The following is a 17,389-nucleotide window of genomic DNA, read 5'->3' on the forward strand; positions in this document are numbered from 1 at the left end:
TGCTCCACGTCACATCTAGCTGCAATACGCTTGATACCTTAGTGCCAAGGTCTCGGCACTTGCACAAGTAAGCGGCCATTTGGCTTTTGTTTTAAATTTGTTTTACAATAAATCGCAGAACTTCACTATGGCCCTTTTTCTTCATTTTATCCATGATAATTTCTTCTGTTGGAGTCTATTCTTGGCCAGTCCCATCCAGGTACCAGTACAGACCTTAGGCCACCAACTGTACTAAAGCTCCACCTGATCCTTTTTTCATGCAAAGGCACTTACCTCTACCTCTCACCGGGTGTTGTCAGTTTGATATCTGTTCCGTGGTGATGGTGTCTACTTTCAAGTCAACCATTTGATGCATGGACTTACCAATGCTTATTGACCATTGCTGCATTTTTGGACCTGCTTGCACCTATTTTTTGATGTTGTCATTATATAAGCACTTGCACTTTAAATCACTATTATATTGTTGACCTTATAGTTAAAGCGGGATTTTTTTTTAACATTAGATTGGGCCTAATTACGGGAAGCAGAATCGGGTGTTTTGTTTAAAATCGATGCAGTACTTACCGTTTTAGAGATAGATCTTCTCTGCCGCTTCCGGGTATGGTCTTCAGGACTGGGCGTTCCTATTTGATTGACAGCCTTCCGACGGTCGCATACAGCGCGTCACGAGTTCCCGAACGTTGGTGCGGCTCTATGCTGCGCCTGCGCACCGACGTTCGGCTACTTTTGGAAACTGGCGATGCGCTGTATGCGACGGTCGGAAGGCTGTCAATCAAATAGGAACGCCCAGTCCCGCAGCCCATACCCGGGAAGCCACGGAGAAGATCTATCTCTAAAACGGTAAGTACTACATTGATTTTAAACAAAACACCCGATTCTGCTTCCCGTAATTAGGCCCAATCTAATGTTAAAAATAGTTTTTTTTGGGTGAACCTCCACTTTAATATATTGTTTCAAACTAGAATTTGGAATTTATTTATCACTTACTATTAGCCTCCCCTTATTATTATACACCCCCCACATTGCCAAAGTTGTTTTCACACCACTTTAGGAGAGCAGCTTCTTTAATATATTTATATTTTTATTACCATAGCGCAGAGTTCTCCATTCATTCATTTATACTCTGAATGAGCTTTAATGTATACAGCTGTGATTATTTTGTTGTTTTATATATGTAATTTGTTGTGTTATATATACAGTGGAACCTTGGATTACGAGCATAATCCGTTCCAGGAGAATGCTTGTAATCCAAAGCACTCGCATATCAAAGCGAGTTTCCCCATATAAGTCAATGGAAATGAAAATAATTTGTTCCACATTGACTTCTATGGCACGCAATACTGCATGTGGCCAGAGGTGGGGGGGAGGGGCGCTGGAGAGACTCAGAAATACTCAGAGATCGTTCAGCTGCCCTTGGAAACCCCAGGAAAGGCTTGGGAACAGAGTATTTCCAATTATTTCTGAGTATTTCCGAATGGCTCCGGCGCCCCCACACCCCTGGCCAAATACAGTACTGGATCCTGCTCGTGTTGCGAGACAACACTCCCAAACCGAGTGAGGAATTAAAAAAAAATATTGCCCGTATTGCGAAACACTTGTTAAAGTGGAAGTTCACCCGAAAAGTTAATTTTTAACCTTAAATTGAGGCTCGTTTTGTCAAGGGGAATCGGGTGTTTTTTTTTAAAATCGAAGCAGTACCTACCGTTTTAGAGATAGATCTTCTCTGCCGCTTCCGGGTATGGGCTGCGGGACTCCCGCTTTAACCGCATTACTCGCAATACGAGGTTCCACTGTATTTTGACCAATGGACACTTTGGTATTCTGCGTGTCATTTCCGGTATTCACCAAGATGTTGCAATCAGCTTGAAAAAAGAAAGACAGGGATGCCTGAAATGTCAAATAAAACATAAGTTCTCTACAGAACTTGTAAACAAGCCGGAATAGCAACAAGCATTCCCGATGATCCTGATGTTTTGGGGGGCTTTTCCAATGATTTATTAATGTTATTAAAACGGAGGTCTGCCTAAAAAAAAATGATTAAAAGCTGAAAATACTGCAGCTTCTGACTTTTTTAATAAATGGACACTTACCTGTCCAGGGTGCCCGCGATGTCGGCAGCCGAAGCCGATCAATTGCTTGGCTCTCAGCTGCCCCCGCTGCCATCCTTAGTGAGGGAATCAGGAAGTGAAGCGTTGCGGCTTCACTGCACGGTTCCCTACTGCGAATGCGCGAGTCGCAATGCGCGTCCTCGCCCCTTTTCCGGGTGTTTCAGAAGCTCTCCGGCACCCCCCACCTCTGGCCACATGCGGTATTGCATGCCATTGAAGTCAATGCGGAACAAATTATTTTCGCTTCCATTGACTTCAATGGGGAAACTCGCTTTGATATGCGAGTACCTTGGATTAAAAGCATTCTCCTGGAACGGATTATGCTCGTAATTCAAGGTTCCACTGTACTCTAAATCAGGGGTCTCCAAACTTTCCAAACAAAGAGACAGTTTTCTGTCCTTCAGACTTTACGGGGGCCGGATTGTGACCATTAGAAGTAGAAAATGTCCTGGGCCCAGCATCAGTGAGGCCCCATACACACCATAGAATCTATCCGCAGATAAATCCCATCAAATGGGTTTCTGCGGATAGATTCTATGGTGTGTACACTCCGTCGGATATTTATCCGCGGATAAATCTCCCCTGGGATGGATTTCCAGCAGATGGATATTTGCTGACATGCTCAACAAATCCATCTGCTGGAATCCATCCCAACGGATGGATCCGCTCGTCTGTACAGACTCACCGGATCCATCCGTCCAAAGGGATTCCCCGCACGCGTCGTAATGATTTGACGCATGCGTGGAATTCCTTATATGACAGCGTCGCGCCCGTCGCCGCGTCATAATCGCGGCGACGGCGCGACGCGTCATCGCCAGAGGATTTCCGCGCGGATTTCAATGCGATGGTGTGTACACGCCATCGCATAGAAATCTTCTGAAATCCTCGAGAGGATTTATCCGCGGATACGGTCCGCTGGACCGTATCCGCGGATAAATCCTCTCGTGTGTATGGGGCCTGAGAGTAAACATGGCTCAAATGTTAGTGAGGAGGAGTAGTGCTTCATCTCTGATATCCATGGAAGAAATAGTGCCCCCAATGTTGGTGGCGGAGGGAGGAATAGCGGCTCATATCATTTAGAAGAATAGTGCCCCAAGGGCCGGATAAAGGCTATCAAAAGGCCCTTGGGCCACAGTTTGGAGACCCCTACTCTAAGCTAACTTCACTGTATACACCTGTGGTCATTTAAGTTGTAGAATAAATTCAATTTTGACACAACCAATGGACTCTGTATTCTGTGGATGTCATTTCTGGTATTTAGCTTTATAGATGTGTTGCTACTATGTTGCAATCACCTTCAGAAAAGTCAAGGATGTCTGAAACTTTCCTGCATGCTGTTGTTATTGTATGAGCAATAAAGATCTCTCTGTGCTGCAACCCTCTCTTTTATTTATATATATATATATATATATATATATATATTTAGGGCCAGATTCTCAAAGGGCTTACGACGGCGCAACGCCATTTGCGCCGTCGTAAGTCCTAATCTGGCCCGGCGTATCTATGCGACTGATTCTTAGAATCAGTTACGCATAGATATCCATTAGATCCGACAGGCGTAAGGCTCTTACGCTGTCAGATCTTAGATGCAATTTTTTTTCCCCGCCGCTAGGTGTCGCCGACGTCGTTTTCCCCGTCGTCTATGCAAATTAGCTATTTACGCGAGATTCCCGAACGTACGCGCGGTCGACGCAGTGAATTTACGACGTTTCCGTAGCATTTGCGACGCGTAAAGTTGCCCCTGCTATATGAGGGGCAACCAATGTTAAGTATGGCCGTCGTTCCCGCGTCGAAATTTAAAAATGTACGTCGTTTGCGTAAGTCGTCCGTGAATGGCGCTGGACGCCATTTACGTTAACCTCGAAACCAATGACGTCCTTGCGACGTCATTTAGCGCTATGCACGTCGGGAAATTTTAGGGACGGCGCATGCGCAGTACGATCGGCGCGGGAACGCGCCTAATTTAAATGATCCACGCCCCCTACCTGGATCATTTGAATTAGGCGGGCTTGCGCCGGAGGATTTACGCTACGCCGCCGCAACTTTACAGGCAAGTGCTTTGTGAATCAAGCACTTGCCCGTAAAACTTGCGGCCGCGTAGCGTAAACGAGATACGTTACGCCCGCATAGTTTTACGCCAGGATACGAGAATCTGGCCCATAATGTATCATTTCTTTTTTTCTCTAAGAGCCTTTGTCTCGTTTCTAGGGGTGATTCGCTAAGTAAAATTAATATCTGAAATGTAAGTCCAGTAAAACCTCAGATTGTGAGTAACGCGGTTTGCGAGCGTTTCGCAATACAAGCTATTTTCAACCACTTCAGCCCCCTTCCTGACCAGAGCACTTTTTGCGATTCAGCACTGCGTCGCTTTAACTGACAATTGCGCAGTCGTGCGACGTGGCGCCCAAACAAAATTGGCGTCCTTTTTTTCCCACAAATAGAGCTTTCTTTTGGTGTTATTTGATGACATCTGCGATTTTGATTTTTTTGCGCTATAAACAAAAATAGAGCGACAATTTGGAAAAAAAGCAATATTTTTTACTTTTTGCTATAATAAATATCCCCCCAAAAAATCTCTAAAAAAAAAAAAAAAATTCTCAATTTAGGGCGTTACTTATTCTTCGACATATTTTTGGTTAAAGAAAAATGCAAAAAGCGGACATATGTAGGTAGATTCAGAGAGATTGGATTAACTTTAGGTTGGCGTAGCCTAGTGTTTTTAGGCTACGCCGCCGTAAATAATTTAGGCTAGTAATGATTCGAAATCAACTTACCTGGTAATTTACGGCGGCGTAGCCTAAACCGAGCAGACGTAAGGGCGCCTAATTCAAATTGGTTGAAGGGGGGCGTGTTGTATGGAAATGAGGCTTGACCTCACGTTTTTGACGTTTTTTTTTACACTGCGCATGCGCTGGACGCCTACATTTCCCAGGGCTCATTGCAGCTAAGTACGCCGTACGGGCCTATTGATTTCGACGTGTACGTAAACGACGTGACTCCCGATTCGCGGACGACTTACGCAAACGACGTAAAAAAATCGAACCTCGCGGCGGGAACAGCGGCCATACTTTAACATTGTTAGGCCACCTCATAGGTGGAATAACTTTAAGCCGCCTAAGGCCTTACGGAAACAACGTTAATCGACTGCGGCGGGCTCGCGTGAGTGAGTGACTTGTATAGCGCAGCAAATGCGAACTTAATCGCCTCAAGGCGCTTGGAATGCCCGATGGTTTTCCTCTAAGCGGATGGTGATGGGTAGAGCATTCCAGAGCCGTGGTCCTTGGACCGAAAATCTTCGTTCTCCCTTGGATTTGTAGCGGGATTTAGGAATTTGATGAAGGTTTTGGTTGGTTGACCGGAGCACGTACGTTCGGGAATCGGCGTAAAAGCTCATTTACATAATCTACGCCGGCCGCAATGGAAGCGCCACCTAGAGGCCATCCAAAAAATTGCAAGCTAAGATAGAACAGCGCATGCCGTCCTATCTTAGCTTTGTTTAAGCGTATCTCTGTTTGAGCATACACTTAAACAAACGCCAGCGTAGATTCGGAGTTAGGCCGACTTATCTACTGATAAGCCAGCCTAACTCTTTGGGAATCTACCTAATGGTCCGCAGGTGTGAAAGGGGCCTAAGGATGATAATCCCAATTCTCTGGATTCATGGCTGATAACACTTGTAGATTTTTATTGCTAAGAGATATGATGACATGAAGACGATAATCAACTATACTGCAGTGTTCCAAATATCCTGTTAAGACATTCAGATCATTAGTTAAAATGTGGGCTAAGGAGGGTTTATGGTCCTGCTGGAAAAGGGGTGGAGTTACATAGCTACATAGGGCTAGATTCAGTAAGAGTTACTCCGGCGTATCAGTAGATACGCCGTCGTAACTCTGAATTTACACCGTCGAAAATGTAAGCGTATTCTGGAAACCAGATACGCTTAAATTAGGCTAAGATACGAGCGGCGTAAGTCTCTTACACCGTCGTATCTTAGGATGCATATTTACGCTGGCCGCTAGGTGGCGCTTCTGTAGTTTTCGGCGTAGAATATGCAAATGACCTAGATACGCCGATTCACAAACGTACGTGCGCCCGGCGGTATTTTTTTACGTGGTTTGCATAAGTCTTTTTCGGCGTAACGTTGCTCCTGCTTCTATGAGGCGCACGCAATGTTAAGTATGGACGTCGTTCCCGCTTCGATTTTTGAATTTTTTATGTCGTTTGCGTAAGTCGTTCGCTAATGGGGCTGGACGTAATTTACGTTCACGTCGAAACCAATACGTTGTTGCGGCGTATGCACACTGGGATATGTACACGGACGGCGCATGCGCCGTTCGTAAAAAAACGTCAATCACGTCAGGTCATCATACATTAACATAAAACACGCCCCCCCGCCACATTTGAATTAGGCGGGCTTACGCTGGCCCATTTATGCTACGCCGCCGCAACTTACGGAGCAAGTGCTTTGTGAATAATGCACTTGCCCGTCTAAGTTGCGGAGGTGTAGCATAAATAACATATGCTACGCCGGAACAAAGATACGCTGCCCTTACTGAATCTAGCCCATAGTTGGTAAGGTTAAAAAAAGGCACAACCTACTGCGTTTCCCCGGAAATAAGACCGGGTCTTATATTAATTTTGGCCACAGAAAAGACCCTAGGGTTTATTTTCGGGGGGGGGGTGTCTTATTAGTATCAGTACCTTGACATAATATTAACCCCCCAAAAACATCTTGGTTAAAGTACTTTTAAGAATATGTAGTCTGTTTTCTAGGAGGATTGTGCTGGTGTAGGGTGCAGTGTGTCTGCCTTTGCGGCTGTATCAGGGAAATAGATGCGCTGATGCGCACACAAGTATGCGACACGCCAAGAATAGGCGCACACGCGTGCGCAATGGCGCCATTGATTAAATTTAAACCCGCTGCTGACATCGCTGGTGTATCTTCAGCTTGTCCTGACTTCCGTTTATCTGCTGTTCCTGATCTGTGTACCGACGTGGGTTGCCCTGACCTAATCCTTCTGACCTTCTGGATTGATCCTTGGCTTGCACCTGACTTCTCTCCACCTGCTTCCTGCATCTGATCCTGGCCTGGCTACTGGACTTGTTTATCTTGCTCCCTGAACTTGACTCTGTTTCTGGACTGATTTCCTGTGATGACCCCTGGCTTGGCTCCCTACTCCGCTATCTAGTCTGCCCTCCGGTTCCTGCTTCCTGGACCACCCAAGCACGCCTGTCTCCTGTTCCAGCTTCCCGCCACCCGTGCTTCTGTGGGCACCACACCTGCTGTATCACCTTTAGTGGTGTGCTGCGCTCGGCCTCAAGGGGAGCCCTCCTAGCATGAGAAGAGGAGTCACCGCTCCAGGTGGATCTTTAGCAGGCAAATCAAGGAACCTGCCAGGAATCCAAGGTGCTGGCAATGCACTAGGCAAACATGGAAAAGTGGAAATGGATGGACAGCCGCACTCCAAAGGAACTTGAAGAAGTAGTCTTTATTAATAAAAACTCGACATGCAAATCCAAAAATACAGTCACATAAGGGGACAGCCGACGCGTTTCGCACACAGTTAGTGCTTAGTCATGGCTCATGAGCATGTCTCCTAGCATGTCGGCCTTCTACCAAGTTCCTGACAGGCTGTTTTATGAGATGTACCTTTTACAGCAGCCCTCAGTGATCATGTAACCTGCCTCAGCTCCTCTTCTCCTCTCCGAGATTCCCGCGGACGTCAGCCCGCTCCGAGCACTGCAGAGGAAGGGGCTGCAGATGTCAGCCGGGAGGAAAGGAAGAAGACCTCTAGCTGTGGATGGGGTATTTTGCACGATTGTTTCGGGGGGACACAATGCACCTTTTAACAATGTGGAAGTTTTATAAAGTGGATAATTTTTTCTAATATTAACTTTAGTAGGGATTATTTTTGGGGTAGGGCTTATATTGCAGCTCTCCCAGATAATCGATTGGTCTTATTTTCGGGGTAGGGCTTATTTTCGGGGAAACATGGTATGTGTGTGTGCGCTTTTATGTCAATATTACATTGTATATCCTTGTATACTACATTTTTCACTGATGGTTTTACCTGTTAATGCGGTAAGCGGCTTTCCATGTGGTGGCGGTCTTCACGGATGTCAAGCTCACTGGGGTGTTGTTTGCTTTGATTACGGATACCAAGGAAATTTATTCAGCATTTTTTGGGACATAATTAATTCAATTAAATTTTATTTATGTGGTTTAAATCTATACTTATAACTGCATATTTACATTTGTATTTTTTATCTAGCCTTTGGTTGCTATTAACTTTTGTTGGCGCAGTTTTTTTCTTATTTATATTATTTGTGTTTATACCATCTAATTGCAGTCTTTTGGTTCATCATTTCCTAATTTGTTTATTTGTTGGGTTAGCGCAGTTTTTCTTGTACCATATCCCTGTATGTTGTGGTCATTTAGGTGCCTATTTAAGAGTTTTTTGAATTTATCGATGCTCCCTGCTGAAACCATTGCTTGTGGAAGACAATTCAACAGTCTTACCGCTCTTACCGTAAAGAACCCTCTACGTAGTTTTACGATTAAATCGATTTTCCTCTAGTTTTATGGCAGCAAGCCTTTTTAACCCCCCTGGCGGTATTCCCGAGTCTGACTCGGGGTTACATTTCTGTGCTGCTATCGCTAACCCCGAGTCAGACTCGGGCTCGCCTCGTTGAATCCACAGGCAGTGTTTACTTACCTTGTCCCTGGATCCAGCGATGCCACCGCGCTGTGTGAGCGAGCGGGTGCTCGCTCGATTCACACAGTGCCTCTGTTTGCCGCCGAACTCTGTTCCCTGCGACGTTACGACACACAGGGGGGGGGGGAATTCATACCCGGGATGCCTACTAGACTCTTGTTTGGTCAGATTTAAGTGAGTTATTCCTAAAAATTACAGGCCTACAGTATAAAACGCCAAATTTCCTTGCAAATAATGGTACCGCTTTCAGCACCTAAAATCTGAAATAATCATACCGCTAGGGAGGTTAAATGCCCTTTCACTGAAAAGTTTTATACCTATTGTGGGGTCACCAGTATGGTATTTGTACATTAAAATCATTTCCCCTCTCAAGCACCTCTCTCTTCTCCAGAGAGAATAAGTTCAGTGCTCGTAACCTTTCCTCATAACTAAGATCCTCCAGTCCCTTAATTAGCTTGTATAGTAAACGTTTATGGGGAACTGTATCAAATGCTTTTGCAAAATCCAGATGCACCACGTCTATGGGCCTTTCTTTATCTAGATGGCAGCTCACCTCCTCATAGAAGGTTAATAGATTGGTTTGGCAAGAACGATTCTTCATGAATCCATGCTGATTACTGCTAATGATACCGTTTCCATTACTAAAATCTTGTATATAGTCCCTTATCATCCCTTCCAAGAGCTTGCAAACTATTGATGTTAGGCTAGCTGGTCTGTAGTTCCCAGGGATATATTTTGGTCTTTTTTTTTGAAGATTGGTGTTACTTTGGCTTTTCTCCAATCAGCTAGTACCATTCCGGTCAGTAGACTGTTCGTAAAAATTAGTAACCACGGTCTGACAATTACTTGACTGAGTTCCTTTTCTCGGGTGCAAGGCATCTGGTCCTGGTGACTGATTTATGTTTAGTTTTTCAAGTCCGTTTCTGATTTTATCCTCTGTTAACCATGGGGGTGCTTTCTATGACGTGTCATGAGGATAAACTTTGCAGTTTTAGTTACCGAAGCTCCCCCCCCCCCCCGGTTCCCTTGTGAAGGCTGAGGAGAAGAAAAAATTCAATACCTTCGTCATCTCCCCATCTTTTGTAACCAGATGTCCTTCCTTTACATACTTAAAGAATTTTTTAGGATTTTTTTTGCTCTCCTCCGCTATGTGTCTTTTGTGTACTATCTTAGCCTCCCTGATTAAACCCTTACATTTCTTATTGCATTCTTTGTACAGTTAGAATGCTGATGATGATCCCTCAGCCTTGTATTTTTTTAAAGGCCTTCTCCTTTGCTTTTATATTAATTTTTACGTTGGCGTTAAGCCACCTGGTCTTTTATTGGCTCTTTTAAATGTATTACCCTTTTGGGATACACTGGCTAATACCCTTATTTAATATGCTACTAAAGCACACCCATTTTTCCTCCGTGTTTTGTGTTCCTAGGATTTTATCCCATTTAATTATCCCATTTAGTATCTTCTAGCAAGGAGCGTAGTTTCTGGAAGTTGGCTTTTTTGAAATTCAGTGTCTTTGTAGTCCTCTTATGTTTCCTATTTGTGTAATTAAGGCAAAACGAATTGACCCGTGATAGCTGTTTCCTAAGTTGCCCCGTATTTCTATATCCATATAGTAAGTACTATTTCACAGCAAGAGTTGGGAAAATGTGGAATAGACTCCATCCAGAGGTGGTTCTGGCCAGCTCAGTAGATTTCTTTAAAAAAGGCCTGGATTATTTGCTAAATGTACATAATATAACTGGGTACTAACATTTATAGGTAAAGTTGATCCAGGGAAAATCCAATTGCCTCTCGGGAGACTCGGAAGGATTTTTTTTCCCCTGCTGTAGAATATTGGAGCATGCTCTGCTGTTTTTTTTTTGCCTTCCTCTGAATCAATGGGTGAATGATTGTGTATATGGGACTGTATTATTATTATTTATTTTTTGGTTGAACTAGATAGACTTGTTTCAACCTGACTAACTGTGTAACTATAGGCCTTGAATATTGCATTTATAGCCATGCCCTGGGAGGAGGGCACTAACTGGCTTTGACGATGTAAGCTGGCTCTGTGTCTCCTATTCAAAAAAATCTGAATGTGTGGTGTGACAGACCCAACTGAGACAGAGGCTTTTGGAGGGTACTAGGGGCAAGCCTCCTACCCACTGATTATGGCCCATGGAGGAGAGCGGGGATTTTGTCTGCTTCTTCCGAATAGAGCATGGAAAAGAGCTCAGTTCAGCCTCTGATCCTACGGAGAGAGCAGATCATTCTCTGATGATGGACAAACAACGTGATGAACGATGAGAGCAAAGCTTAGATTAATTCTCTGAATAAGGACAATAAAGGTTCCCTTCAGGAGTGGATGGAAAGGTGTAATATTAATCTTGTACAGGTTAATGGTCAGAGGGAATATGGTTCCCCTCCTGAAGACTGAGTCAGTGCCTGGCCTCACAAAATGCACTTCTGGAAGAATGTTGACAGCCTTCCCATAAGCTGTTATAGCTGCAAAGGGTGGGGCCAAATCAAATTTTAACCCTACGGACTTAGGCCCCGTACACACGACCGGATCTGTCCGTTGGGATTTATCCGCGGATCAGTTCCAGCAGATAGATCCGGTCGTGTGTACGGCCTAGCGGACATTTTCCAGCATGCTAAGAAATCTATCCGCTGGAATCCTGTTCCGCCGGACTTATCCGGTCGTCTGTACAGACTCACCGGATAAGTCCGTCCGATCCCATCCCTCGCATGTGTCGTATTGATTCGACGCATGCGTGGAAGTAGTTACCTTCCAGGGTCGCGCACGTCGCCGCATCATTGTCGCAGCAATGGCGCGGCCACGTCACCGCAGATGTATTCCGCGGGGATTTTGATCTGATGGTGTGTACAGCCATCAGATCAAAATCCGCCAGAGGATTTTTCCGTCGGATCGTTTCCAGGGGAAATCCTCTCGTCTGTACGAGGCCTAAGACTGGGCTGCCATTAAAGTTCATGTGTGTGTAAAGGCAGACGTTTCAATACTTTTGGCTAGATAGTGTATCTGGCAAGATTTACAATGGTGGCGGAACACTCCTACGCATAAATACTACTTCATCATTCATCATTTATAATTTTAGGATCTGAGTCAGGAGTTATGTTTAACAACATAAGGGGATAAGACAACTTCTCTTCATGAAGTGGCATGTTTGGGATTTGAACCCAGACCCTCAGGGATGCTAAGCAGAAGTTCTAACCTATAAGCCACAAAACTGCCACATGTGGAAACCTACTACACATAAGTACACATATAGCTAGATTCACAAAGAGTCACCAGTCATTAACATAAAACACGCCCCCCTGTTCCACATTTGAATTAGGCACGCTTAGGCCGGCCCATTTACGCTAAGCCGCCGTAACTTAGGAGGCAAGTGCTTTGTGAATAAAGCACTTGCCTCTCTGACTTAAGGCGGCGTAGCGTATATGCGATACGCTACGCCGCCTCAACATTAAGCCAGTCTCTCTGAATCTGGCTAATAGACTGCATTTCTTTGGACATGTAGGTGGTGAAATTACATTACTCAAGAGTTATTTTTCTTGATCTATTCTTTGATATGTGGTGGTTCTTGGTGGGTGAGTGTAGAATAGTGATGTTACCCTCTGAATTTTGGAAATGCCATTTTAATTTCTGATGTTGGTACACATATCAAATTTTTTGGACTCAAATTATGATTATTTGGAAATAATAAAAAACACAAAATTGAGACTCATTTTAAATTCCCATCAGCAAATGTATGTGGTTTGTAAAGACAGCTGTGTGAGTTTGGGAAAATATTTTGGTGAAATGGAGAGTAACAAGGGAAAGTGAAAAAGAAAAATATATTTTAACAAAACATGCAAACGTTACACATTCCAGCATTCTTAAAAACAAAATAGATGAAGAAGAAGCAACGTTGTTGCATGTAAAATTTATTTCAGAGAAAGATAAATTTTATCTCAACGTTAAAAGTATTTAATTTAGGAAAGTTACAATTGTACCATAATAAATAATAGCTGAAACTTGCATTGGACTATATAGCGAGGGTTTTCACTCTTAAAAATGCATTTTAGCCCAGTGCTAATTTTGGTATTTACTATAGCGCCATGTAAAAAAGCCATGGGAGTTAAAATGAGAGTAATTTGCACGTCTTAGCATGCTCAGTTGTGTTGGCACCGAGTTGTACAGAGACGAGGAATTTATCTTTTCTTAGACTTTTAAAAGATATTTCAGTGTAGAAATCATTTTTTCACACAGTTTAAAAGCAGATTATCTTTAAACAATATACCGCATATTTCAGTACCATTTAGGCAATTATATCATGCTCTAAACATTATTTCCATGTCCACTACTCCAGGTTTTAGCAGAGGAGGGATTTGGGCACTATTTGTTTTCAGAGAGGTATAGTAAATTCGGTTTTGGGAGTATTGTTTCACCAGCGCTATAGTGAATACCGTTTTAGCGCTAATTACCGCTAATTAGCGTGCGGCGCTAAAGTAAATGACCCCCAATGTCTTTATTGATAATTGAAACAAAGCCAGAAAATGAACACTTCAAAATACTAAACCTAACACAAAACACATCCTTAACCTTCCTCGCGGTATTCCCGAGTCTGACTCGAGGTTAGATTTTCCTGTTGCGAGCGGTAACCCCGAGTCAGCCTCAGGCTTGCCTCTCTAGATCCACAGGCACTATTTACTTACCTTGTCCCTGGATCCAGCGATGCCACCGCGCTGTGTGAGCGAGCGGGACCTCGCTTGATTCACACAGCGTCCTCCTGTGCCGCCGATCTCCGTTCCCTGCGAAGTTACGACGCACGGGAGCGGAGAACGGCGCCAAATTCAAAAAAGTAAACAAACACAATACATACAGTATACTGTAATCTTATAGATTACAGTACTGTATGTAAAAAAAACACACACCCCTTGTCCCTAGTGGTCTGCCCAGTGCCCAGCATGTACTTTTATAAAATAAAAACGTTTCTTTCTCCCTGCAAACTGTAGATTGTCCATAGCAACCAAAAGTGTCTTTTTATGTCAAAAATAGTTTTAGATCAGCTAAAAAACAGCGATAATAAATTATAATCACTTGCAGAATTGTGCGATAGCGATTTGTGGGGAAATTCGTCATAAAAAAAAAAAATAATGACAGCGACAATTCTGCAACTGAGCAAATTTCAGTGATTTTGATTTGATTACATTATTGAATAATTTTTATTATAATTATATTATTATTTGTTATAATTATTTATAATTATTTATTATATTATAATTTATAATTTTGTTTCTAAAAAAATGTCATACCCGGGATGCCTATTAGAATCTTGTTTGGTCAGATTTAAGTGAGTTATTTCTAAAAATTACAGACCTACAGTATAAAACGCCAAATTTCCTTGCAAATAATGGTACCGCTTTCAGCATGTTTTTTCTGAAAGAATCATACCGCCAGGGAGGTTAAACCTCTTAGCAAAACTAAGAGCTGACCATACACTATACAATCTGATTTAGATTTACCATCAACTATGTAGTGCCAGTACTTGCCTGGATACAATATGAATGTATAATGTATGGATGTCCTTATATTTTTGGTAAATCTAAGGCTGACCATACACTATACAACAAAATCTTTGTTGTATAGCTTTACCAAAGCGATGTCATATGAGGATAAACTTAAAAAGTGCTTTGAATTGCTTAAAATCGGGCATGCCTTATACTACATAACTGATGGTAGATCTAAAGGAGATTGTACAATCAGATTGTATGGCGTATGGTCAGCCTAATGCTAAATAAACCCCCAAATCCTCCCCTTGTCTTATTGGGTGTGGAAGTGATGGAGGAGACTCTCCTGTGCTGAGATCTACCGGATCCACCGATTGAAGAAATATGTTGGACAGAAGAAGGTCCTGGACTGCCGCACTCCTTAAAACAATGTCTTTATTTGTACAAATAAAATCCAAAAAACAACCAAAGCAATGCAGTCCAGGACCTTCTTCAGTGCGGCAGTCTAGGACCTTCTTCTATCCAATATACCTGTGCATAGCCAGCACCCTTTTGGTTTAGTGGGACGGAAGCAAAGCCAAGGGATCAGCAGTTTTTAGAGCGGTATTATTTCTCACTAAAGAAATATGTTATCTGTACAAACTGTGTCATCCTATGAACCAGATTCACATTTCTCACCAGATTCATCTCAAATTTACTGTAATATGATCATTTTACACGTCTCCTGACCCCCCAGATAGCGATATACGACCTTCCCATACCCATAACCCAGCATGGAGGGGCTCAGTGAAGGTGGTGGTGAAGGTGTGGAGGTGTCTGATCGGGTCACACAGATCATAAAAGGACAGCCGCCCGGCCTCATAATCCACATAGATCCTGACTCTGTTACTGGAGAGATCGCGATATAGGATAATCGATTTATTGTCATGTCTTAGAGAACATACACCGCTATACCTGCGGAAACCCCAGGACTTGTTATTATTTCCAATCACTGACTGGTCTCCTCTCCTCTCTATACTGGGATAACACATCCCGAATATGCAATGTTCTGACTCACCGACATCCATTTCCCAGTAATGTCGCCCCGAGGAAAACCTCTGACTGCTTAATACCTGATAGCAGGACTGAAATCTCTCTGGTGTTTCTGGACGATTCTGCTCTATATCTGACCAGAATGCAGTTTTCATGTCATCTGATATCTGTAGATGATTATGAGCTGTGTTCACATCCAGTAATATGTCTGAAGCTTCCTGTATATTGAAGAATACATTTACCCCTTTTATCATATCAGATAACCCTGCGTGTAATGTGTGTGAGATTCCGGCCACATCCAGATCCCCTCCATCATGGAGGAGTCTATCATGTCTCTCTCTGTCCTCATTATCTCCCTCCTCAGTATCACACAAGTCCCCTGTGTCTGATTCCTGTAGGACAGTCAGTGGGTCAGTCATGTTACACAGCTCCTCAATGTCCTCCATCTTCCTGGACAGATCATTCTTCTTTATTTCCAGCTGATGGATCAGATCAGACAATGAGATCCGCTCTTCCTGGCTGGAGATGTTCCTCCGGACTCTCTTCTCCAGGTCCTCCAGATGTCTCCTGAGCTCTATGAACAGGGCAGTGACTCTCTCTGTTTTTTCTTGTACTTTTCTCCTGCGATCCTGCAGACTCTGGACTCTTTTCTCTGTCTCCTCTCTCTCTGTCATCAGTTTCTGCAGAACATTTCTCAGTTTCTGTATCTTCTTCTCAGAGGCCTCATCCAGAGTCTCCACCTTGTGTCCCCGGTGTTCTCCATCCCGCCTGCAAGACACACAGATACAGGCAGAGTCCTCAGTGCAGTAATATTTAATAAGTTCTCTATGGATGGAGCATTTCCTGTTCTCCATGGAAGTGGTGGGATCAGTTAGGACATGTTCTGGTGACTTGCTGTGGACTCTCAGGTGATTATCACACAGAGAAGCTTCACACATCAGACAGGATTTAACAGCAGGTACAGGAGAGTGATAGCAATAAGTACAGAAGATTCCAGTCTTCCCTTCTTCCAGCTGAGTAGATCGGAAAGTCTCCACTATGTTACGTAGTGTTATATTCCTGTGCAGTACAGGGCGATCCCGGAACTCTTCTCTGCACTCAGGACAGGAATATCCTCCAGACCCCCCCTGTGTATCCAACACACGATCAATACAGACCCGGCAGAAGTTGTGACCACATCTCAGGTTTACAGGATCTGTATATGTGGTCAGACAGATGGAACAGTCCAGCTCCTGTCTCAGATCAGCAGACGCCATCGCTGACAGCAGAAGAGAGAAACAAAACTAAAAAGTCTCCGACACTCAGAAACCAGAGGACACTTCTCACATTTCTCAGCAGAGGGTGGGGCTGATCTGATCTTCCAACTGAGATCTGCAGGAAGTATGTGAACAAAGTGCATGTCTATAAAATTAAGTGACATTTGCATACACGGGAGTGTTCTGGTCACATGCTGTAGTGACTGTTAGACTTGTTTGCATTTTTTTAAAAATAAGAACTTCAGACAAAACCAATACTGAGCCGTGCCAATAACTGGTTACAAGTCAATGTGTTTTAGATGTTCTGTGCAAAACAAAATATTTTTCAGAGTTAAAGAACATATTTTTACTTAAAGGAGTTGTAAATAAACAATTTTTTTTTGCTGAAATGACTGTTTACAGGGTATAGAGACATACTAGTTAACTGATTCCTTTTAAATAGGAAATAGGGAGGGGAACAGTATCCTCACATGTAGTGAGCATGTGGATACTTGGTAATAAAAGGTGCCACGTCCTGGTAGATATGAAGGGAAAATTAACTAGGGGCTAGTTGTTGGACTTTACAGGCACAGTATGCTGGTAGAATTATAGTCGTACAGAGAGATTTTCTCTAAAATTAAATGTATTTAACACAGAAGTACAGTTCACATATTAAACTGCAGTCTCCCGGGAGGCTGATAGATACTATCCGCTGCTGCCCTGACTACTAGGACCATTACTGTCCTCTGGATGATAAGCTTATAAGGCTTCACCCCAGGCACAAATATTACCTTTCAATACCTC

At 43.4% G+C, this 17,389-nt stretch overlaps 1 protein-coding gene across 1 annotated transcript; it reads right to left on the reverse strand.

Annotated features, from left to right (window-relative positions):
* Positions 1-14,297: 14,297 nt before the first annotated feature.
* On the reverse strand, positions 14,298-16,669 carry LOC120941641 (E3 ubiquitin/ISG15 ligase TRIM25-like). The gene has a single exon (XM_040355170.1). It carries the CDS (start codon positions 16,604-16,606, stop codon positions 15,032-15,034), a length of 1,575 nt encoding a protein of 524 aa, XP_040211104.1. The 5' UTR covers positions 16,607-16,669; the 3' UTR covers positions 14,298-15,031.
* Between the last annotated feature and the right edge of the window lie 720 nt (positions 16,670-17,389).

The sequence above is a fragment of the Rana temporaria genome, chromosome 5, assembly GCF_905171775.1.
Source record: "Rana temporaria chromosome 5, aRanTem1.1, whole genome shotgun sequence".
In the NCBI taxonomy this organism is placed as follows: Eukaryota; Metazoa; Chordata; class Amphibia; order Anura; family Ranidae; genus Rana; species Rana temporaria.

Coding starts and splice junctions, on each gene's coding strand:
- LOC120941641 (XM_040355170.1), bottom strand. CDS start 16,606: ATGGCGTCTGCTGATCTGAGACAGGAGCTGGACTGTTCCATCTGTCTG.